Here is a 23487-nt window from a genome sequence, read left to right on the forward strand (position 1 = left end):
CTTTCTATATATCACATCTTCCTGATCACTAAAAACACATTCATATAGGAATCAAACATGGAAAATGCGGTAATAAGATCAATAAGATTAAAGTAAAGAGACAAAATACGAGTTGTGTGGAAGAAGGAGCGGCGGCTGTGTAGGGGGCCTTAAATTGCATACGTGTTCCCCGTGTTTTAAACATTTTTCACTATCTCAAATTGTGTACGCTGTTTAACAATTTTTATGTGGGAAAAAAATATGTAGAAAAAAGACCAATCTCTATTTAAGGAAATCAATTGGCGTATGTTGACAGGTATGGGATAGAGAAACTGTTAATAAAACGTAAGCACTAACTGTACACTTCAAATTAAAGGTACTGCAAATGAACGTAATAAACAAAAAAAATCATACAGCACAATTTTTTTCTGTAGTAGTTTGAATGCGCAAAATGGACAAACCAATGCTAGCAGTAAGCAGTCAAGAGTGGCTAGCGGTCTTTAGTGGTAGCCCCTGGGATCGCTTGTGAACCTGATTTTCCTCCATATTTTCTTTAAAAAATACTCGGAAACCAAAATTGCTGCTTGTATGATGAGGTACCACTGTATTAGTTCTAGATTTATGTGTTACAAAAGCACCAAACTTACTAGATTTCCAGAGGTGAATCGAAATGATAGGGACGGGATGCCAGTAAAGGCAATGAAAGGATAAGCAGCATTATCCAACTTTAAGGGTTCCAACCTAAATGGACAAATAATGTTTTCGATGTACACATCAAAACAGCAAGCTTGAACATTGTGATTACCACCCAGTATTGGTACTGTACATGTAAATGAACATACACGTTTGCTTCCCAGTTGCTGTTTCCGAATTGTGAAAAGAGCGAGTTAGCCTTATTCCGCAGGCCCACCTGCGAAGAAAACAGTGGCATGCATTGTTGTGTGTAAAATTGTAAATTAATTTTGTTTTAAAGATTTACCTCTTTGAGAGTACGTTCAATCAAGCTGTACATCATTGGACTTGCTGCTACTTTAAAACCATTGTGACCTAGAAACATTTGTTTTGGATTCAGTAGGAAAATGCACGATGTCAATTCGGAAAACAAATACAAAGTTGGAACGTATTGTTTGGAATGAAAACTCAAAAGATTGTACAAACCGGCCACAATTCCATCAAGGTTTATGTAAGAAAAGGCCTTCATGCTAAGAGACGAAAGATAACCCTGCAAACAAGGAACAGATAACAGTATATTCTTTTGAGATTATTGCACTGTCAAATCATAGTTCAGTATGTTATTCCTACCTCCAGCCACTCTGTGGCGCCAACGCTCCCATATTCTCCAGCACTCCAACTTGCAAACACAATGCTCCTCCTTGGCTTGAAGCCGTCTAGTTTAAGGATGAAAAAGGGTCAGTAAAAGGGTTATACATGCGGTGCATAAACTGGAAAGAATAGGTTAGAGACATATTACCCTTCTTCAGCATTTCTGAGATAGAACGAGCAATTTCCAACAGGACACCGGTGCCAACGGTTGAAGAAGCAAAACCCGGACCCCAAGCATCCCTTTGGGCACCGATAACCATGTACCGATCTAGAGTCAAAAAAAGGGCAATTCATACAATACATTATCAATTTGAACAATTAGTTATGAGGGTTATGTTTATTAGCCGTCTCTGTTAATAGAAAGTTTTTAACACCTGCATCCACAAAGCCTTCGATGACGCCAAAGACATTGTTGATCTTTCTCTCAGTAAGAACGTTGTTGACTTCCACAGTAATGACATCACTCTCACTACCCAGTTTGTTGAAAACGCCCCACTCCTCTGGTGCGTTCGGCCCCTCCAACTGTCTGTGGGATGGAAAAATAGTACACATTTTGTTTCTATCAACTCATACCAATGAAAAAGTGTGGTTATTGAGCAATAATAACGCTGATTACATAAAAACTAAGGGAAAAGTACTGTAGATAGATAGATAGATAGATAGATACTTTATTCATCCCCTAAGGGAAATTCACATTTCCAGCAGCATCCCTGAGCTGAGAACAGTACAATAATAAAGCCAAAAGAATACAATATACTAATACCCAGTGTGACGTGCAAATGCCCACTTTAGCATGTTATATAGAGTAACCAAATAGTGCTACACAGAACACATAATGCAGTAAGATTCAGTAATATCCAATGTAGGTGGTGTGGTTTAATGTGGGCCTTTACTCTGCCGGGTGGAGTTAAAGAGCCTCATGGCATGAGGAAGAAAAGATCTCTTCAGTCTGTCCGTAGTACAAGACAGTGACAGCAGTCTGTCACTGAAACTGCTCTTCTGTCCGGAGATAATGCTGTGAAGCGGATGCGATGGATTGTCCATGATTGACCTCAGCTTTTTCAGTGCCTGTCTCTCAGCTACTGTTGTTAGGCTGTCCAGCTCTTTGCCCACAACAGAGCTCGCTTTCCTAGCCAGTTTATTGAGACGAGAGGCATCCTTCTTCTTGACGCTGCCTCCCCAACACGCTGCCGCATAGAAGAGGGCGCTTGCCACTACTGTCTCATAGAATATTTTCAGGAGCTTTTTGCAGATGTTGAAGGAGGCCAGCCTTCTGAGGAAGTAAAGTCGGCTTTGCCCTTTCCTACATAGAGCTTCTGTGTTGGCAGTCCAGTCCAGTTTGTTGTCCAGCTGCACACCCAGGTATTTGTAGGTCTGGACAAATTCTACACATTCTCCCTTGATGGTTACAGGAACCGGGTGAGTTCTGGTTCTCCTGAAGTCCACCACCATCTCTCTGGTCTTGGTGGTGTTTAGGTGCAGGTGGTTTGCGTCGCTCCATCGGACAAAGTCCTGAATCAATTTCCTGTACTCCTCCTCCTGCCCGTTTCTGATACATCCCACGATCGCAGTGTCATCTGCAAACTTTTGCACATGGCAGGACTCAGAGTTGTACTTAAAGTCCGATGTATATAGAATGAATAGGAACGGAGAGAGAACGGTCCCCTGCGGAGATCCTGTGCTGCTAACCACGGTGTCCGATGTACAGCCCCCCTGTTTCACATACTGCGGTCTGCCTGTCAGGTAGTCAGTAATCCATTCTACAAGGTGTGAGCTAACTCCCATCTCTGTCAATTTCCTACTCAGTAGCAGAGGCTGTATGGTATTGAAGGCACTAGAGAAGTCCAAAAATGTAATCCTCACAGCCCCCTTCGCCCTATCCAGGTGAGAGAGGGATCGGTGTAACATGTATAGTATAGCATCCTCCACTCCCACCTTCTCCTGGTAAGCAAATTGCAGTGGGTCGATGGCGTGACGGACCTGTAGCCTCAGGTGGTGCAGCAGCAGCCGCTCCATGGTCTTCATCACATGTGATGTCAGTTTTAATATTTGCATCAGCATTCCTATAGGTCAGGAATCTATGGCCTGCAAGCCATAAGGAGCTCTTTCAATGAGTACATCTGGCTCAGAGATGAAATTTAACATGCACAATGTTTTACTGTATTGTTACATGCGAAAGTGAATTTAGCATTTGCAAAGTCGGTAACACACTGAATATGGAAATGTTTTTGTCCAGTTTAAATAGGGCCCATTCTCAGTCAAGGTGTCACACAAACAGACTTCGTTTTGTCTGTACATTGCAAAATAATCTATTATACGGCCATTAAACAACCACTCTTGAGCAGTATTGGGAATAAGGCAATAATAAATAATACTGTTTCAGTAACGGGGTAAGCGGTGCATGACTTTAGCGGCAGATCAGTGGCGCGGTTTTCAGCTCTCCTCAAAGTTGTTAACATCACATTATTTCGGATTATATCACTCTTCAAAATGGTGACTACCATATGGTAAGATAGCAAATACGAATATAGCATTTATTTATAGTATTATGATTACAGCACCTGATTCGTTCGCGAACAAAATGTCTCTATGAGCCGGCCCCTGGAAGTGAACCAAGGGAGCCGGCCTCGCAACAATAACAGCTAGTTCCCTCCGAGATGCCTCTTTTCTCTTATGATTGGTCAATATGATTTTTGGGGGATTCTGTGTTGTTGACTTTCAATTTGTGGGGCATAGGAATGTTAAAATTGTTTTGTATTTTGTCTTTTTTGTAAATTTACAGCTATCTTAATTTTACTTCCTGTGTTATTTAAATATAATGTGTTTATATAAAATGTTAAGTTTATTCTTTTTTCTTTTTTTATCATTCCTTTTCCTTTTGTCATTGTATTTTTTCTTTTTGTTCCGGTTTTGTCTCATTTTTTTTCCCTTTTGAGGTCATTCCCTGCATAATGTTACATAATAATAGGTAGTGTAGGTATTACAGCAACAAAAACAACCAGAAGAACTGTTTGTGATCTTCTTTTTGGAGAAGTGCCTCTCTGAGATAGTTAGAATTTCCATCTCTACAAGTAAACTCTGTGTTTCCTATTTACTCAGATTGTTTTTTTAAATACTTTGACATAGAAACAACTTATTTTTAAAGTAATGGAAATAGTTATTTTCCCTGGTAACTAATTATTTTTACTATTAAGTTATTCAGTTACTAACTCAGTAACTTATTAGAAAAAATAGTAACTATAATTACCTTTTTAAAGTAACATACCCAACACTGCTGTTTATGCTCTTTATGATGAAAACCCACAGAATAAATTCTAAACACCCCAAAACTCTGGCAAATAACCCAGAACTAGTTGATTGGGTGAACAGTAGGAATTGGCAGAGCTATACACACAGTGCGCGCATTCCTACCCCTCCACGAAGGAAATAGATGCAATTTTCGTAAATCTTTACATAAATGGCCAGGGATTGAACCTTTGGCTTCCCAGTTTTGGGCCTGACCTTTTTCATTTAGTAAACATTAGTTGTTGCTTCCTTTTTACTTCATTAGGGGGGCTCTACCTAGTGGTAAAACTGATATACCACAGAGTGACAAAGAAATTAGTCTAACAGTATTTGTTATTCATTTTGGATTTTAGCACTCGTTGTAGGTTGCACTACACAATTTAGTAACATTTACTGGTCAAATGAAACACATTGTCCCTTTAACACAATATAATTGCATGTTTAATAAATTCATGTTGAGGTCAAAGTGGTGGTTGCATACTTGAAATGTGGTAACTCCTGTTTATTATTACAGAAATGGAAATACTTTTTGAATGTCTACAGATACTTTTTGAATTTTAACCGCTTACTCAAGAATGCTGGTGGCTGTGCGAGCAGTGATAGTTTGAGCCAGAATTCTGGGCAGTCCTGACGACTCAGCAGGTGGAAATTGTGTGTGGTTAAAGGAAGGGAAGCCGGGGGTATAGGGATCCCCTGAACCTAAATGAACCTGAGAGAGAAAAGAAATTACTCTAAAAAGTCTAAAACGTCAAAAATTATCTTAATTTTCCATACTAACATGTCCAAAGAGCTGTGAGTTAAGTTCAGAGGAATAATCAGCAGGATCTTTGTATATCAGTACAGCAGAGGCCTTCATTTTGGCAGCATTGGCTACCTAGAAAAACAAAGGAAGTGTTGATTGTCAAATTTTCAACAAAATTTCAGTTTTGGAGATACCGTAATCCCTTGCTATATCGCGGTTCACTTATTGTGGTTTCGCTACCTTTTTCTGCATTCTGATTGGCTTAACAGTCGCCCGCTCGTTTTTGTCTGTGCATTAATGAAGATGTGGTCCCAGTTGTAAACATATGTAAAATAGCTTAATGAACCTACATTAATTATATGCAATTTGTTATCACATCAAGTTTTTCTAAAAGCCGACAAAAGCACCGGTTGGCGGGCCCAAAAGGCAGAGGTAGATGCTTTCTATCGCCAAGAAAGTTCACCTTGTCAACCAGCTAAAAATGCATTGGAACCAGTGGCTACCTGGGACTTTTTCAAAAGTTTTGGATAACAGAAAAATATATGGTTTCTGTAAAAGGACACCTTCTTTCCCAATGGATATACAGTACGCGTTTCCATTCTTATATAAGGCTTTTAATTTTTTGCAGCTCCAGATTTTTTTTGTAGTCCAATATGGGTCTTTCAACCTTTTGGGTTGCAGACCGGAAACTAAATGCAGCTTTCCATAACATCAACATGACAGCGACAAAGTATCATGTAAAGTGGATTGATACAGTTGTGCAATAAAGCGTCAAAAATATTTGTAAGATTAAATTTGTCACAACGGAAGTTATTTGTGAAAAAATAATACGTTTATGAAATACAGAACTCTTATTTGTTAAGCAAATATTTGTGCCTGTACATTGGATTTGTTCTTTGGTTTCAAAGTAAAATAGTATTTCATAAATAAATGGAAGTTTCTTCTTTGCTGGTTTTGAATATCGCGGGATTTTTTTTAAATGCAACCCCCGCGAAAACAAGAATTACTGTATCACCAAATAGTGACACTAACCTTTTCCGCAAAGCTTATCTTTCCAGCTCGGATCAACATAACTCTACCAGTCATGTTGATGTTCCTGTCCCGAAGTAACCTAAAGTCACTTTCTTGTCCATAGTACGCGTACAGAACAGCTCCCTGGATCAGACAACAAAAATACGAGTTTCTGTGCACCACAAACATTAAATCGTTTTTTTTTAATCCCTTCATCCTCCCGATGACTCACCTTAACATTTCCATTAGCACTATAAGACAGAAAACCTTCTGGGCGCTCTTCTTTGCCATTCTTGAAAACAATTTTGTTGTAGCCAGAAAATGGGCGATCCTGAACTTTTATGAAGTGCTCATCGGTCCAGGTTTTCAGGCCGTACTCTTGAAACTTTTTGATCACCTTGTCTGCCAAAGCGTCGTCACCGGGGGAACCAGCCCGGTGGCTGCCACTTGACACTTCACTAGGAAAGAAATCGAAAAAGATAGTTTTCAAAACAGTTATGGGAAGAATATTTACCTAATAAAATCTCCATTTTATCAGTTAGTCTGGAGGTTATGATTTTAAGCAAGCTTAAACAATTTATTCCATGGCAGCTGAGTGGTTAGCGCGTCTGCAGCACAGTTCTGATGTCATAGGATCACATCCAGCTACCAGCCCTCCGGTGCGGAGTTAGCATGTTCTCCCTGTGCTTGCGTGGGTTTCCTCTAGGCACTCCAAATTATTCGTAGTAGTCAATGAGCGAGTGATCTGTTTGTCTCTGTGTGCCCTGTGACTGGCTGGCAACCAGTTCAGAGTGTCCCTTGCCCACTGCCTGAAGTTAGCTAGGATGCTCTCCTGCATCCCGCGACCCTACTGAGGATAAGCGGTGCAGATAATGGATGGATGGATGAATGGATGATTCCCCAGAATTCAATTGTATTTAAAAAAAATTCTGATAAACAGTTTTAAAACTGATCAATTAATCAACTAAATGGGGGGACGCCGTGTAGCATTTCACCACTGTATGTTGCTGTATTGGGTAGTGCAACCAAAAACGAGTGCTACAAAACAAAACTACAGAAACTCAAGAGTGACCAAACCGCACCATTTTCATTATTATTTTTTTTGCCCAGCCTTTCACAAGGCGTTTGTTTTTTGGGGCTACCCGTAGCAGGAAGATTGCACACAATCATGCCAACTCCCTTTACGTGAGCCTCAATTTAGAATAAATACTTATTTGTCGGCCTAGTATTTATGTGGTCTGGAGAGGGATGGACGCCACCAGGCTCTACTTGCCCACGACACACCACTGGAAATGGTGCCCCTAAGACTCTTAGGGGGTTTATATAATAGTTTGTGTGATTTCCCGATTCACATCAATTATTGTTTTTTAAACAATAATGATTTTTTAACCACTAAATAATAGACAATGTCCCCTAAACCCTGTAAAACACGGCGTTTTTGGTCTAGTTGTTAAGTGCTCTCATTACCGCGACCTGCGTTCGATTTCCGTTGCATACAATACTTATGAGATAATGGTCAGTGATGTTTTTCGATTGATCAATTATTGCACAATTACGCTAGTATACCATGAAAACTTGTGTAGTAAAGCTCACGCATAATTGCTCTATGCATTGCCCACCTTACCCACCGCATTTTGTGGTAAATAAGGTGAATCACATTATAAAGCGCACTTCCGAATTTCTGGCCAACTATGAGTTTTTAGATGCACCTAATAGTCCGGAAAACATGGTACTTTTTTTTCCTAATTCTGTGACAGCATATGGTTCTACTTTTACCTGAAGGCAGTTTGAAAGTTAGATGCAGTCAACTTTTGTGCAAATGCATTCTTGACGTCATTCCAAGCCATTATGGGAGCAGCTCCGGTGTCTGGCACGGCGGGCTCCTCAGGCAATTGCAAAGAGTTTTCACAGCTGAATGGCAAATCTTTTTTGCGATGAACCAAGTAGCCAATCAAGTACCCTGAAAGAAGCAGCGGTTTAAAATACAAATAAAATTCTGCATTGGATTAAATCTCAAATACAAGTCACCAACTTCGTATACTGTGCAGACCACAAACTCAGAAGCTTTACACCTCAACTTGCAGATTACATTTCAGACAAATAGTGCATTACATCATTATTAAAATAACTTGATAGATTAATTTTGTTTTAAAGGTAACAGTGCACAATTGTCCTGTTTTTTTTTTTTATTGCAACAGAGCGAATCATCTAAAAACGGCAATTTCTGAATTCAATTACCGTATTTACCACACAATAAGGTGTACCGGGTTATAAGGTGCACCCCCAAAAAAAGTATTTTGTGATTTTTTTTTATATTTAAGGCACACCGGACTATAAGGGGCATGGGATTCAAACGACAGTAAGGGCAAATATTGCATAAAAAATAAAGAAATACCATATTTATGCATTGAATGATCAGTCAAAATGTACCACTGGTCACAATTAGAAAATATCGGATACTACAGGATTTGAAATCGGATTGCAGCAGGAGAGCACCATATCCTATATAACTTGAATACAAGGGTTACAGATGCCCGAATAGGCACACTATTATCACACTATTTTTTACTCATGGTGCCAGAAAGAAATATTAGAGAATGAAGAAAACAGAAATTTGTCCTGAAAGATTTAAATAAACGCAAAAAACACAATGACAGAAATAACTCTTTCATGTATCTCATAAATAATTAGACTTTGAAAGACATTAAATAAATACATTGTACATTTTATGTTGGTATTTTGTTTATAATTTATACTTGTCACCTTCAATTCTTAATTTGAGCTGAGAAAAGTGAACCAAAATTTTATATGATTTTTTTCCCAAACATTCGTATCTGCTATCGTGATAATGAGATAAGACCTTATGTATTTCCATTCGTGTCGAAGTGTCTGTCCGAAGTGGGCTGGTGGTTAGAAATGGACGGTCTCACTTTTGCTATTTGGGTTTAATCCCCGTTGCCACCAGTGTTGCGCAATTGTGCTCAGCAATATTTTTCGACTGGTCAATAAGTGCACAAACATGGTAGTTCACTGGTATGTGTGTCCTAATTTGTCTGTACGTAAGGTTCACGTTCAAATTTGTGGCCGATTTGCTGTTTTTAGGTGCTCCTTATAGTATGGAAAATATGGTACTCTTCAATCAATATTCAAACAAAGACATTTAAGATCCATATTTATTTATTTTTTTAAAAAGCTCCTAAGTTCTGTCACCAATCTTTACCGATGATAAAGATGAGAAGGATGGTAGCAAACATAAAGCAGAGGTTCTTAGGCGTGCGTCCTAATTTTGAAGTCATGTAGGATTTGTGGTTGGAGTTGTGATTGAGGTGGGCCCCCACTCCGTTTCCTCCAACTTCTTCATCCGCGTCAGACGAAAGCTTCATCTCCACCTGACTGTTGTCCCCTTCCATATTCTGGGTCAAGTTAAACCGCGTATACGAATGCGGTTCTCCATTAAACTACAAGAGGAAGATAAATATGTGAAAGCTCAAAGTTGTGTTAGAAACAGTAAACTGTCAAAAAGAATCTAATCCTGAAAGTCTGGCATCATTTGATGTTGTGACTAAAGCTGCAACAACTAAATGATGTTCAAATTAATTGTCATTGACCAACTGCAATTCTATCTCATTGTAGAAGACTTTCAATCCTATGGTGTTTAAGCAAATTAAGTGGGCAGCTGATGTTGGAAATAAACCTCGTCACAATTTGGTAAATATATTTTTCTAAATCTAAAATATGTGTCAGCGCATGTGCAGATGTTAGTTTTACAAATGTTGAATCAAAAGTGCAAAAAATGCAAAGTTTAAGAAAAAGCATTTCTTCATCAGGGTTTTATTAAAAGATATTTTGGGGGGAAGGAATAATAGAGCCATACTGGTAATGTAATTTCTAGATTTTGGTAAAAAAAAATCAGATAATTTTCCTTGTCAAACCAGTTAATAGATAGATAGATAGATGGATACTTTGTTCATCCCCGTAGGGAAATTCACACTTCCAGCAGTCTACCCCGTTGTTTATTAGCAGATTAACATGATGCCCTAGGGGTGCTTGTAGCGGAGTGGATGGCGTCACGCTAGTCCAAAAGTTCGACATCCCTGCGGCAGATGGAAATCTTTTCTTTGTGAAAATCCAGGGATACACCACCTCATGTTAGCAAGTCAGCTTCCTCTCCGATTCCCCCCGGCTTTCGTCTCTGTGCAGCGGCGTTGAAGCCGGATAGCTCCGGGTGGCTACACGTTAGCGTCCGGAATGCCAAACGTGAGCCACATTTCCGCAAAACACAGCAACTGCGCTCCCTGTGCGCTTCGATGTTTTCCGCCAGCACTCGATCTTATTTGGTCGTGAGTTCGCATTTACCATGATTACGGATGGTACCGAAGACTTATAACGCCGCTAGGCGCTTAGCTAGCTCCGGCTCTTCTTCCACGATAGGCCCCTTCATCACGCCGGTACGAGAATTCTTCAGGGCAAGGAGTTGATTCCTTGAATAGACGCATTTTTGTGCGCTAGAACCCATGTCCATAGGATAGAAGTAATCCATAGTGTAGTTGTCAAAACGGGAAGAAAAACACCGAAGATAGGAGCAGACAATAAAACAATAGGGCAGCTGCTGGAAAAGGCAGCCGCTTGTGGCAGCGCCGCTTTGATGATAGTGATTGAATATAATAATCAACAATTTGTTTAACATTAAGAAAACACATAATGAGTCAAGCCAGTAACTTAGTTGTAATTAAACATGATCAATTAATATGTGTAAGATTAAGAAAACAGAGCAGCTTCAGCGACAGACTGCTGTCACAGTCTTGTTCCACGGACAGACTTAGGAGAGCATTTCTGCCTCATGCCATGAGGCTCTTTAACTCCACCCGGGGGAGTAAAAGCCCGCATTAAACTATACCCCTGTTTTTATTACAGTGTGTATTTTATGTAGCACTATTTAAATACTCTATATCAACACGTTACATTGGGTATTTATGTATTATATTCCTTTTACTTATTATTTTTTGTTTTATTTTCAACACAAGGATGCTGCTGGAAGTGTATGGGATGAATGAAGTATCCATCTATATATCTATATTTTTTTGTCATTATTTCATAACATATATTTTTTTATTATTTTAGATCAGGAAATAGTATAATACACTGTGGTCTGTACGGCCCTTTGAAACTTCTTGGGATTAAGGGCTATATAAATAAACATGATTTCACTTGACTATTGTATTTGACTGCTAGGTATTGTATGTGACCGCATTGTGAATCTCAAATATTATTATTTCTATACTAACAAATTTAATGCCAAAGACAGATATCTTACCTCCATTTTCTATTTGAGATGTTAACAACAAAGAATTAATAGTACAAAAGAAAATTGTTGTTTTTTTTTCCATGTAATATAGCTCAGAAAAATATCCTACAATGTCTCTCAGATACAAAGTCATCCCAACAAAACAACGGCAAAAATACCGGCTAAACTGAAGGTCACATTGTTTAGATAAAGTAGCTATGTTTCTGTTGGTAAAAGATCAAAGCACCAGACATAATGCAGAAAAAAAAATAAAACAAAGTAACAATGAATTTGTAAATACTCACAATTTTTGTTATTGTTGACCTTGCTTGGTCCATTGTTGCTTGACGGAACTCTAAAAAAAAAAGAAAAACAAACCAGTCATATCGCATCAGGGAAAAAAAAATAATAAAATGATTGACAAAAGTTGTCTATGCAAGTACAATATGCAATACACTTGGGTGTAAGGGAGAAAATATTTCTTCTACGTTTCATAAGAATATAGTTGCGGTAGAAGAACGTAAAACCTGTTTGACAGTACTACAAAAACAAACACAAAAATCAGAAGATGCAAGTGATCACAATGACACAAATCTATGCCACTTTAGCTCTCACGTCCTAAAACAAACCTTTGAGTTTCCTGAGCAATTCACTAAAAAGCAGTTGTTTAAGCACACAAAAGACCATATGAGATTAGAACCTTGATCTCCACAGGCACCATGGGAACACCATTGCCAGTGTGATACAATTACATAAGAACTGGCTTCTCACTCACTTGAAGAGACACAGAGAATGGTTATATTTCTACTAAACAGCAAGAGCTGAAATGGAACTCTTATAAATGTTTATTCTTATTTCCCATATTACAAGCAAGGTAACACCAGCAATGAGTGTTACCAGAAAGGTGTTTACCCTGAGTCCAATCTAAATCAATCACAAAGGTAAATCTTTTCTCAGAACAGTCAGCTAAAAATAAGCTTGCTTGGTAGAAACAATAGAAATCAGACAAATCAAAACTCCATATGAACACACAATCATTCAAAGATGGACAGAGTTATTCTCTAAGGCAGTGGTATATTTGGGAATTTAACGGATATCGGTATCTACGTTATTATTCATTCGACTGGCCGATTATTCATCTACTGAGGCAAAAGCTTTTCTGACTCTCGACACTGCAAACAGCGGCAGCCCTGCTAACTCCCTGACATGTCCGAAAGAAAACGCAAATTTTTCCTAGGTGTGAATGAGCGAGTGAGTTGTCTGTCATTGTGTTCCCTGCGATTAGCTGGCAACCAGTTCAGGGTGTCCCCTGCCCACTGCCTGAGGATAGCCAGGATGGACTCCAGCATCCCGCGACCCTACTGAGGATAAGCAGTGCAGATATTGGATGGATGGAGGGCGCACCGTGTTAAATGGTCCAATCTCTTTGGCTGGTTATATTTCTCTATTTACTACACAGAGCGCACCACAAGATAGGGTCTGGGTGACCTCTGCTGTGGCTGCTGTTGTGCTGAAAAGTTATAACAAGTATTATAACTAATAATATAAAAACTGTCATATAAAGTGACCAAAAACTGTGCCATTCGCCATGTAAGACATTCATTATTTAAGTTAAAGTTTAGTAGGTATAACGTAAGAAAGATAATACTAAAAAAAATAATAATAATAATAAAGTCTCTAAATTGGGCATTTTACTGTTAAGTCAGTGACTGACAATTACCGGTAATTGTTTTTGTAAAATCTAAAGTGACAATAGATAATCTGAACCGCTACAGTGTTCGTAGTGCATTCCAAGTTAAGTATACAGCACTGATTTTATTTTTCTAAAAAACGTTTTGAACTGCTCTTTGGCCTGTCTGTTTTGAGCTTGTTTGGGGTGGGATTTTTCTTCATTTTTTATAAGGGAAATTGTTAAAAACTCTACAATAACCATGAGTTTAAAAAAAACTAAGAACAACCAGTGTCCTGAGAGCATGTTCTTTATTGACCATTCTCTATACATCCAAATTTTTCAATGTTCTTGATTTTGTTGCGTCTCTCTCAATATTGTTTGTTTTGTTTTTTTCACCCTTTGTCACTTTGATAACCACTCAATAATCATGACAAGTTCCAATAAAATATAGATTCAATATAAGTCTGTACACATAAGGTTGGGTGAATCAGGGTTGCATTATGAGAGTGGATATGGAAGGAGCGCTAAAGAAGCTGGACAGCTTTTGCAACCCATTGTCTTGCACAATGCGGCTGACAGTTTATAATGATTAGCTTTATAAATTGCTTACTTTCTCGAAGTACAATAGTTAATCACAGACATTCTACCGCTAACCACTTTTTTCCAATTCATGAGAGGTAAAATCAGTTTTTATTTGTATAGCTTTTAATACAATAAAATGCAACTAAAAGTGCTGATAATTCATCCACATTGTGGGAGGGCTCCTGCTGCATTAAGACAGTATACATAACTGTCCACCCTTTAAACACAACTTTTAGCGTCCGCAACTATGAGATCAACAAGTATTTTCTTTCCATAGCGAAAAATGAGCACCGAGGCAAGCTCTCAACCAGTATGATCTGTGAATGCATTGTGCTGCTACTTTCTAATAGTATTGCGGGTTTTAGTCAGTTCTTATTAAGGCCGACAAAAAGAAAAGATGCAAATAAATTGGGTGCTGGTGCAACCAACTGAAAATGTTGAGCTTGAGCTACCATTGGAATTTTTAGCATAGAGGTCTACTAGTAAACTGTTCACTGACTTAATTCATGCGCAGGAGGGCCGATGTCTCTACTTCCACAGTTTGTAGTTCAATATTTTTCTTGTTTTTAATTTATTTGTGTCTTCCCTACAGTCGGTAGGAGTTAAATCACTAAATCTAGACTTCTAGTGTGACACTATAGCCTGACACTAAAGAAAGACTTAAATATAGCCAATTGGCCATGAACTCCTCAAGTGAAGCTAAATAGAAATAGTGCAAAACCTATGTTGTAATTAATTCATTTCAAACACATTATTTGTGAACTCCATGATAAATGGGAGAAGGTCTTAATGACCTCCACAGACTAATTTAAGAGCTCTGCTGGAAGCTTGACATTGCGTGACTATAAAGTTGTGTGGACAAATGCCAAGGGGTTACAATTGACTTTTCAATCAGACCAGTTTTGCTAAAGAACTGTCTTGCCAATTAAAAAAAATATGTTTGCAAGATTGAAATTTTAGATGGCCACAACATAACAAATCAAGTCAAATGCATGTGAAATTCACCTCAACCCCTGCCATAATATTGCTGAAAATTGGCTTTGATACAGTATTTCATATGCACCATTATATGGCCTAAATTGCAATAAAACACGATAATGGCGGGACACACCGGTGCAACGGCTAATGGCTCTCCAGTTTTGTTTTTTCTTACCATGTTCTTATTACAACATATTCCAGTCCCCAAACCCTGCCTTTTAAATATTTGCCGATTTACCCTAACATTCTTTTAATCCTTTATTTTTTTCTCTGAAATTTTATCAAAATGTTCATCTAATTTTGTAAACAATTTTCACTACGTAGGTAATATTGTCAATAAATATTATTCTAATAATCTAATTCTAAATTTGTTGATCATAGCCTTGACTTACGATAAAAAAAACTATGAAATACACCACTTAAACCAGGGGTAGGGAACCTTTTTGACCCAAAGAGCCATAAAAGCAAAAAATGTTTTAAAAAGAAATTGAGAGAGCCACATCATATATTTTCAGACAAAATTGAAAAAACTGCCAAACACACTCTCTAGACAAAAGCTAATTCTTCAGCACATTTGACTTCACTGTGTGTCATTTGATGATTTAATCAAATATATGAAAACTAATTAAATGAATTTACAATTTGTCTTCCACCTTCAGTTAAGAGTGTTGAGGAAATTTTTTTCCATGAAATTTGTCCTTAATAATGGTTTCAAAACAATGTGCATGCAAAGTTCTTTAGTAAAAATGTCACAAATTACTGCAACCGATAAGCATATCGTCATATTCACTTTCGGTGTAGACTGCACTGAGCGAGAGAGAGAGAGAAGGAAGTGCCCTGCGCTGTGTGCAGGGATCCACCCACCTGTACTGCTCAGTGCTCACCCGATCAAAGTCGTTTGCCAGCGTTTTTATTTATCAGTTATAAACTTCTGCATTAAGTTGCTTCGGCTTTATATGGAACAAAATCGGGATGAAATCACTTCACTTTGGAACGCCACAGAGAGATGTGCAATAGTTCCATTTTATTTCGGAGCCATATGTACTCATGAAAAGAGCCAAATATGGCTCCCGAGCCATAGGTTCCCTACCCCTGACTTAAACTACTGTATACTTCACTTTCTAATTCATGGTAATTGTTGCTGCAGACTGTTAGAAACTATTCACAAAAATGATTTACTTTAAAAAGCTAACTGCTCACTTTGGTGGGAAGAAAAATGCATTAATCTTACGTGCCAAACATACCACTTTAAATCAGCTAATACTTTAATCAGATTAACTGTTCTTTTATTCTCTATTGACAGACATGCTGTCATTTCCACTCAACGCAATAATAAGAACAAAGACAAAAGTTTTTAATTGCCAAAAAAAAAACTTTCAATGGAGGACTTGAGTATTATCTTGTAAGGCCTTTCCACAAAGTGACGATTTGGTTTCTTCAGTAGTACCTTTTCTAACCCATGTGTCAATCTTAGATAATAACCAAAGTTGCATCACACCCTTGTAGGAGCAAAGCTTGTCAGTTAGTCAACTTCAAAGGACAGTTGTGTAGAATCGCTTGACCCGTAAAAGCGAGGCATTTTGGCAGAAAAGGGCATTTATAAATTGTAATTCAGTACGATGGGGCCAATTTCTGACCAATTTTAGTACATTGCGTTGGTTTATGTGAGGCACCAAAAACAGATCCATAGTTTTTTTTTACAGTCAAGGCGGAGAAAAGTCAGTGGTATAAGCTAAACTTAGAACCACAGGTGGGTAAAGTAGCGGGGGAAAAATACTCAAGCAAAAGTACTGTTGCTTCAGAATAAAATGATTCAAGTAGAAGTAAGTAGTCCCCACAATAAGCACTTGAGTAAAAGTAAAAAAAAAAACGATGTGCTCCAAAAAATACTCAAGTACTGAGTAACTGTAGCCATGTCTTATTTCTTGATGTTTTTTTAAAAAAAACAACCATTAAATCAAATCATCAAATTACAACCAATCAACAATAAATAACAAGTCTGTAATTATAAGTCTGTGTACTTAGACAGCCATTTAAAAATGCACATACAGTACATTAAAGAAATGTTCTCACCTTGTTCACAACCCTGATTGTTTGGGTAACTGGTCAAGTCTAAATAAAAGAAACAAAGTCTCTGACAAAATAAATGCGCTTAAGCAGACAGACAGACTCTTACTTACATGGAGGGGATTTAGGTAACGGGTTCAATGTAGCGTAATGTAGCAGAGTAGTTTCCTCTTCACAAATCTACTTATGTAAAAGTAAAAAGTATAGTGATGTAAAATTACTCTTAGAATTGCAAAATGTCCCAAAACTACCCACCTTTGCTTAAAACACGGTTGAAAATAAAAATAGAAACTTAAAGAACACAAGGGGGTAAACTTACTAATAACCGACTACGACGGAATCAACAAAGCAAATACGAAAAATAAAAAATAAAACGAGTCTGCATTTCATGTTAATGACAATTAAGACAATCTTGAATCTTAAAAATACTGAAAAATTGGGATCTTATTTATAGACCTAAAAAAATGTAAAAAATCACAACCTTAGGCATAGAAACTTACCAATTTGTGAGCACTGGCGTTCATGAACCAAAGCTTGACTGGAGAAAGTTGTGAGAATGACAGATGGCGAGGGCAGGGGGGCAAGCAATTGAAGCTTGCTCAAGAGCAGAGTGAGCAGGGGGTTTGGGGCAACCCACACTCTTTGTGCGGGACTTAATCATGTGAGAGTCACATTGGGAAGAAAAGCTTGAGAAAGTAGTACTAATAAAGTGAGTTGAAGCAAGTAAATCGCATCTTTTGGAATACGCCAAACACAAATGATTGTACAGAGGAGTTTGGGCAATGACTAGAGAGCTTCTTATTGTCCGATTTATCAATGACCTTGGAGGAAGTAGCACTATTTAGGAAGCAATTCCAACCGATTATATTAATCATATGTCTGCGCTACTCCACACAAGGCAGTTGCCATGTGTTTCCATAACAATCTTGTCAAGTTCACCTGCTCCTTATCCAAACAGGATAATGACCTCTGCTCTACTTCTCGTGACCAGGTTAGCGAGAAAAACGATAAAAATGAAGAAAATATTTACATTCTCGTTGTTGGACTGCAGAACTGGGTAGGAAACAACCTTAAGATATATTATCTTTTAGCAAGGCCAGAACACATCCAAGCCAAGGTAAGTGTCATGTCTACGTCTACCTAGTGATCCCGGAGGAAGGTCGCACTTGAAGGCAGCTAACGGGCACACTTATTAGCGGCTAGCGCCAGAAGTTAGCCGTGGTTGCACCTTCGTTGCGTTGGCAACGCGATGCGCAGAATAGTTTTATTGTTTGGATGTTGTTTTTGAAACAAAGTTCACAGAATTGAATTTCGAATAGCTTTTGTTTGCCAAGCACATGGCTCAAGGTTGGGGGGGCTGCATAAATTGGTGGGCATGGGGGAAAGTAAACGGTAGACGATTAAATAATGCATGACTCCGACATGATACAAAAGTACAATAAGACATTTTAATACTGTACAGCGTATACATTTATAAAAAGCATATATCGTTTTAACACCTCATTCGACGTTGTATTTGCTGAAGTACAACACGATATGGATATGATGATTAAATGTTAAACTCCTACCTGATCAGTCAATTTTCTCCAATCTTTAACTTCTCCAATCGTGTGCGTTCCCCTTCTTTTTGCAAATTTAGCTCCAGGCGAGAGTTTTAGCCTCGTGTGCCCTTCAGCCTGCTGGTCCCTGCTTATATCTGGTTACACTGCATGAAGTGGGAGGGGGCGAAGAGAAACACTTCAATAGACCTTTAACGAGACCTTTGTGGGCGCATTTTTCAAATGTCCGAATGCAAACATACAAATATAAATGTATGGAATTGTTTTAGTCTAACTTTTTGCGTGATTATGTTGAAGGAAATGGTGTGATGAGATATAATATGATTCACCAGCTATACTATTATACGTTTCAAATGTCAAGTCAAGTCATGTTTATTTGTAGATAGATAGATAGATAGATAGATAGATAGATAGATAGATAGATAGATAGATAGATAGATAGATAGATAGATAGATAGATAGATAGATAGATAGATAGATAGATAGATAGATAGATAGATAGATAGATAGATAGATAGATAGATAGATACTTTATTCATCCCCGAAGGGAAATTCACTTTTCCAGCAGCATCCCTAAGCTGAGAACAATCGAAAATAACTGAGAACAATCGAAAATAACACGGGAGCTGCTGGAGTGGCTGCCATTCGTGACGGCGCCGGAGAAACGATTCAATTTGAATCATGTACAAACAAACAAACAATTGAATCATGTACAAGAAACGATTCAATCTGAATCATGTACAAACAAACAAACAATTGAATCATGTACAACAAACAAACAAAATATTTATGTTTCAATAAGTGGAGTGTTAATAAAATGGGGGGAAAATAATTTCTGATACTGATATAACCAGGTAAAACTAATTTTAAGTTACCTGTCCAAATGAATGTTGTGCCATCTCACCTTTCCCACTCTCTCTGCTCGCTCCTGAAACTTTATCAAATAGTCCAAAATTTTACCTCATCTTCTCCGCTCACCTCGTCGTCCTCTTCTCCTTCCACTTCGCACTACAGAGACTTTTTAGCTGAGCCGTCTCTTATGACACCATCCCCTGATCTAGACCAAACTAATGCAAGCAAAAATGCAATGGCAAAGCAAAGCCACTGAGGAGCTAAACGATATACGTAGGGCGTACAACTTACACGACGATGTCTGCCCGGGTGGCTGACAACTTTTTTCTAGAATTTTTTTTTTCCCCAAATCGAACGATTGCTTTATTCCGATTTCGAAATCTTCGTTTGGTTTGGAAATTTCGGAATTTCGGTTCGCTAGGCAATTTGCATACTCGGCAGCCAATCAGAAGCCTGCATCGGATAACTTCGTGCTTCCGGACTTTCCTGAGCCTTATAAGGTCATGTATTTGCATATCATTTTCCAAAGAAGACGCACAGAGAACAAAAGAAAAATGATAAGTGGTTAGGAATCAAGCCAAAACCTCAGCCCCAGAAGAAATATTCGAGAGAAGCTAACAAAATTTATGACGTAAATAATGTACATTAACGTAAATGTACAATAAAAGCATTGTGGAAAGAGGAGTTCACGTGGCTTGTAGCAGACCACGCAACGCAAACATTGCATGAATGAAGATGAGTAAGTAAATACAGGTACCGTATTTAGGTTAACTACATGTTAGATTGACCATTTAACAGTCTAATGGCCAGGGGGACTAGACTACTGCGGAACCTGGTGGTCCTGCACCGCACACTGCAGTACCTCTTCCCAGAGGCTAGCAGAGTGAACAGTCCATGATGGGGGTGAGAGGGGTCCCCGATAATGTTCTTAGATGTTAATGTTAATGTTCATGAGATATGCACTATTGCCTTTTCATATGTCATTTGTACCTCTGGTGGGCTAGTGGTAAAGTCCAGGCCTGCTGCCCCGATGCAGGATCCGGGTTTGATTCCCACTTCAATGAATAATTTGCATTTTTAATCAGCAATTCTCGCCAATTGATTAACAATTTTTGTATAAGGAACCAAAGGAATAAAGTCAAGTCATAGCCCTTAATCACAATCAAAAAAGAGTCTCAAAGGGCTGCACAGATCAAACACTAGCTCTTACTATAGTCTAAATTCCATGCACTTTATAGTCCGGTGCACTTTATGTATGAAATATGTATGACAAAGGTCAATTTTTAGGGTGTGCGCTTTAGAATCCGGTGCGCCTTACAGTGCGGAAAATATGTTATACTGAAACTCAGAACTAATTTTGTGGTGCATTTTTCAGCTTGTCCGCTTAGCCTTAATACACAGTTGAAACATTTATAGTTTAACTCTCCTACTGTGAAATATGTCTTAAGGGATGTGCAACATAAAAGCCATTGTTTGAATTTCCTGCACAGTAGGTTGACCACATCCAAGGAAACTGGTTGACTTCCTGATGATACGAGAGGAAGCTCAAGGAACTAAAGGAATCACTTGAGAAAATTGGACACTCCCGAAAAAACGGTTTTGAATACAAATCCCAGATGTTTAATAAATAGAATGTATAATGGGGTTCATCCAGCCTCTACACCTGATTTCAACTTGGAATAGATATTTCTGTACTGAATGGCCTTTATTGTCTTTATAGCCTTTCTCCTTTCAGTGCAAGTAAAACACGTTTAAAATGGTAAACATGTACAAAAGGATTAAAACGTTGGAAAAAAACTAAATATTAAGGATTGTAATAAAGATGCGTTCATTCACAGTAGCAGTTCAACAGAACATTATAAATAGACAGTTAAAAGTATTTGATTAAATTTAACCAAAAACTACCCTATTCCCAAATTCACTTCATTGGTACAAAAAAGTGAAAGGTGAGAACATACAAAATACGCACAAAGCTGGTAGCTGGATTTGAACCCATGACCTCAGAACTGAGCTGCGGACGCGCTAACCACTCAGCCGCCTTGCCGCCCACTAAGTATTGATATAGGCCGATATTTTGTGAACTGGTGACTGTCTCCATTTTTCACTGTAGGAAGGATCATGTTTTACAAGTTCAAGAAATTGTCCAGTGGCAAATGATTAATTAATTATATTTGTTAAGAGGGCTTGCAATATTCTCAATTACTCGTTTAATAAAAGTCCTGTCAAGCAGCGTCAGCCATGCAAGGCAACAACCTGCTCATCAGGGGGCATTAGGGATTCAGTGTCTTGCCCAAAGACACTTCGACATGTATAGCCCTTAATCACAAAGAGTCTCAAAGGGCTGCACAGGTTATTGCAAACCACAGACTATTATTACAGACTATTATTGCACCATCCCCTGATCTAAAACCTACATGAGGGCAAGGAAAAACTCAAAAACCTCAAAATGAGGAAAATGAAGAAACCTTGAGAAGGGGGCGCACATATGGTAATACCCCATTCAGGATGACCAGGCTGCAATGGATGTTGCCATAACAAATAATACACGGATATTGTCGACATGAAATATAGGCTATTCATATGCTACAGAGTAGAAGTGTGTTTTAAGCTTAGATTTAAACATTTCCACTGAGGTTGCAGATCGAATCTCAGGGGGAAGGGCATTCCACAGCACCGGTGTCCGGATGGAGAACGCTCTCGAACCTGCGGAACTCTTCTTGGCTCTTGGGATCACTAGTAGACCAGCGTTTTCAGAAGGAAAGCTTCGGACTGGAACATAGGGGGAAATTAAATCTGAAAGATATGAAGGAGCAAGTCCATGTATGATTTTGTATAATACTAAAAGAACCTTTAAATCACACCTTAAGCTAACAGGGAGCCAATGCAGGTTAGCTGAAATCGGGGTAATGTGATCAAAGTTTCTTGTCTTAGTTAAAAGCCTCGCTGCAGCATTTTGTACCAGCTGAAGGCTCTTGATTTTGGACCTCGGGAGATTGGAGAGTAGTGCATTACAGTAATCGAGACGGAAAGTAACAAACGTGTGAATTATAATCCCCGCATCTGACTGAGACAGCATACGACGAATTTTAGTTAAGGCGCATGTCATTTAATTGTTTTTTAATTTCCCTTTTTTGATTTTAAATATGTCTTCTTACATTTAGGGAAAGTTTAGACCCGCCAATAAACCTGACGTGCATGTTTTTGGAATGTGGGGGGAAACCGAAGTGCTTGAAGGGACCCCGTGCAACCACAGGGAGAACATGCAAATTACGCACGGGAAGGCTTGGCACATGTTTGTTTATAATATATTGTATTGTCCAACTTGTGAAAATATGTTGTTCCCTTTTGTTAATAAGTGGCTGACGCTGTTTTTGTTGTTGTTTTTTAGTGTTGTCCCAAAACAAATTAATTTCATTCATTGTAATTACACATTTATTATCTGGCTTCATATTAAGTGTTCTTTTGTTTTTGAACGATGATAAGATGTGATTCATTTTGCATATCCTCATAGTTCACAGATCCGTTAACCGCTTGGTTTATAAGGGCATCAGTGAGGACGCAACTCTGGTCTTCTTTCTCCACAGCTGACGGTTCCTAGCCTGTTTTTGGATTGTGGCAAAGTTGGCATATAATACCCTGTTTTAATAACTGGTTGCATGATTTGATTAACGGGAAAAGTGTTTTGACTGTCAAGGGGAAGAGCTCTGGCATTTTTCCCGTCATTCAACTTTTCACCCTCTGTTTCAACAATTGTTAATCAAAGTTGTTGTTTTTCAAATATTTGTGACATTGTATTTTTTACGAAAAGAAGAAAAAAATATTATTTAATGTAACCTCTTCGGTATTTATAAGTTGAAGTGAAAGTCAAATACCTAAATGGAATATATATTCATTCACGAAAGCCCCAACGTGTAATAGTGGAGCAAGTCAGCTTTGTGGTTAGCTCGCAGTGCCACGTCCAGCTATCGCACCCTGCCCGTGTCGAGTTTGCATGTTCTCCCTTAGCTTGGGTGGGTTTCCTCAGGGCACTCCGGTTTCCTCCCACATTCCAAAAACATGCATGTCAGGTTAATTGGCCGGTTCAAGTTGTCCCTAGGTGTGACTGAGCGAGCGAATTGTCTGTCCCTGTGTGCCCTGCGACTGGCTGGCAACC

The 23487-nt window shown here is 38.5% G+C and overlaps 1 protein-coding gene across 4 annotated transcripts in view; it reads right to left on the reverse strand.

Moving 5' to 3' along the window:
* The window catches only part of LOC148374294 (transferrin receptor protein 1-like), a 28550-nt gene extending 8881 nt beyond the window's left edge, over window positions 1–19669 (reverse strand). The window contains exons 1-17 of one of the 4 annotated variants that reach the window (XM_088334912.1): window positions 18492–18618; window positions 17037–17103; window positions 16930–16968; window positions 11930–11979; window positions 9561–9798; window positions 8117–8300; window positions 6573–6798; window positions 6362–6484; window positions 5366–5461; window positions 5157–5296; window positions 1677–1828; window positions 1451–1570; window positions 1282–1367; window positions 1138–1201; window positions 959–1026; window positions 822–889; window positions 627–720 (exon numbers count right to left, since the gene is read on the reverse strand). In XM_088334912.1, the coding sequence (XP_088191038.1) occupies window positions 627–720; window positions 822–889; window positions 959–1026; window positions 1138–1201; window positions 1282–1367; window positions 1451–1570; window positions 1677–1828; window positions 5157–5296; window positions 5366–5461; window positions 6362–6484; window positions 6573–6798; window positions 8117–8300; window positions 9561–9798; window positions 11930–11962 (1692 nt within the window). In that variant the 5' untranslated portion in view covers window positions 11963–11979; window positions 16930–16968; window positions 17037–17103; window positions 18492–18618. Of the gene's footprint in view, window positions 1–626; window positions 721–821; window positions 890–958; window positions 1027–1137; window positions 1202–1281; window positions 1368–1450; window positions 1571–1676; window positions 1829–5156; window positions 5297–5365; window positions 5462–6361; window positions 6485–6572; window positions 6799–8116; window positions 8301–9560; window positions 9799–11929; window positions 11980–16929; window positions 16969–17036; window positions 17104–17423; window positions 18441–18491; window positions 18670–19357 lie in introns of those variants that run through there. The other 3 variants (XM_088334909.1, XM_088334910.1, XM_088334911.1) reach the window with 3 other exon arrangements.
* Between the last annotated feature and the right edge of the window lie 3818 nt (window positions 19670–23487).

The sequence above is a fragment of the Urocampus carinirostris genome, chromosome 1 (assembly GCF_059441175.1).
Source record: "Urocampus carinirostris isolate Australia breed hairy pipefish chromosome 1, RoL_Ucar_1.0, whole genome shotgun sequence".
Taxonomy (NCBI): Eukaryota; Metazoa; Chordata; class Actinopteri; order Syngnathiformes; family Syngnathidae; genus Urocampus; species Urocampus carinirostris.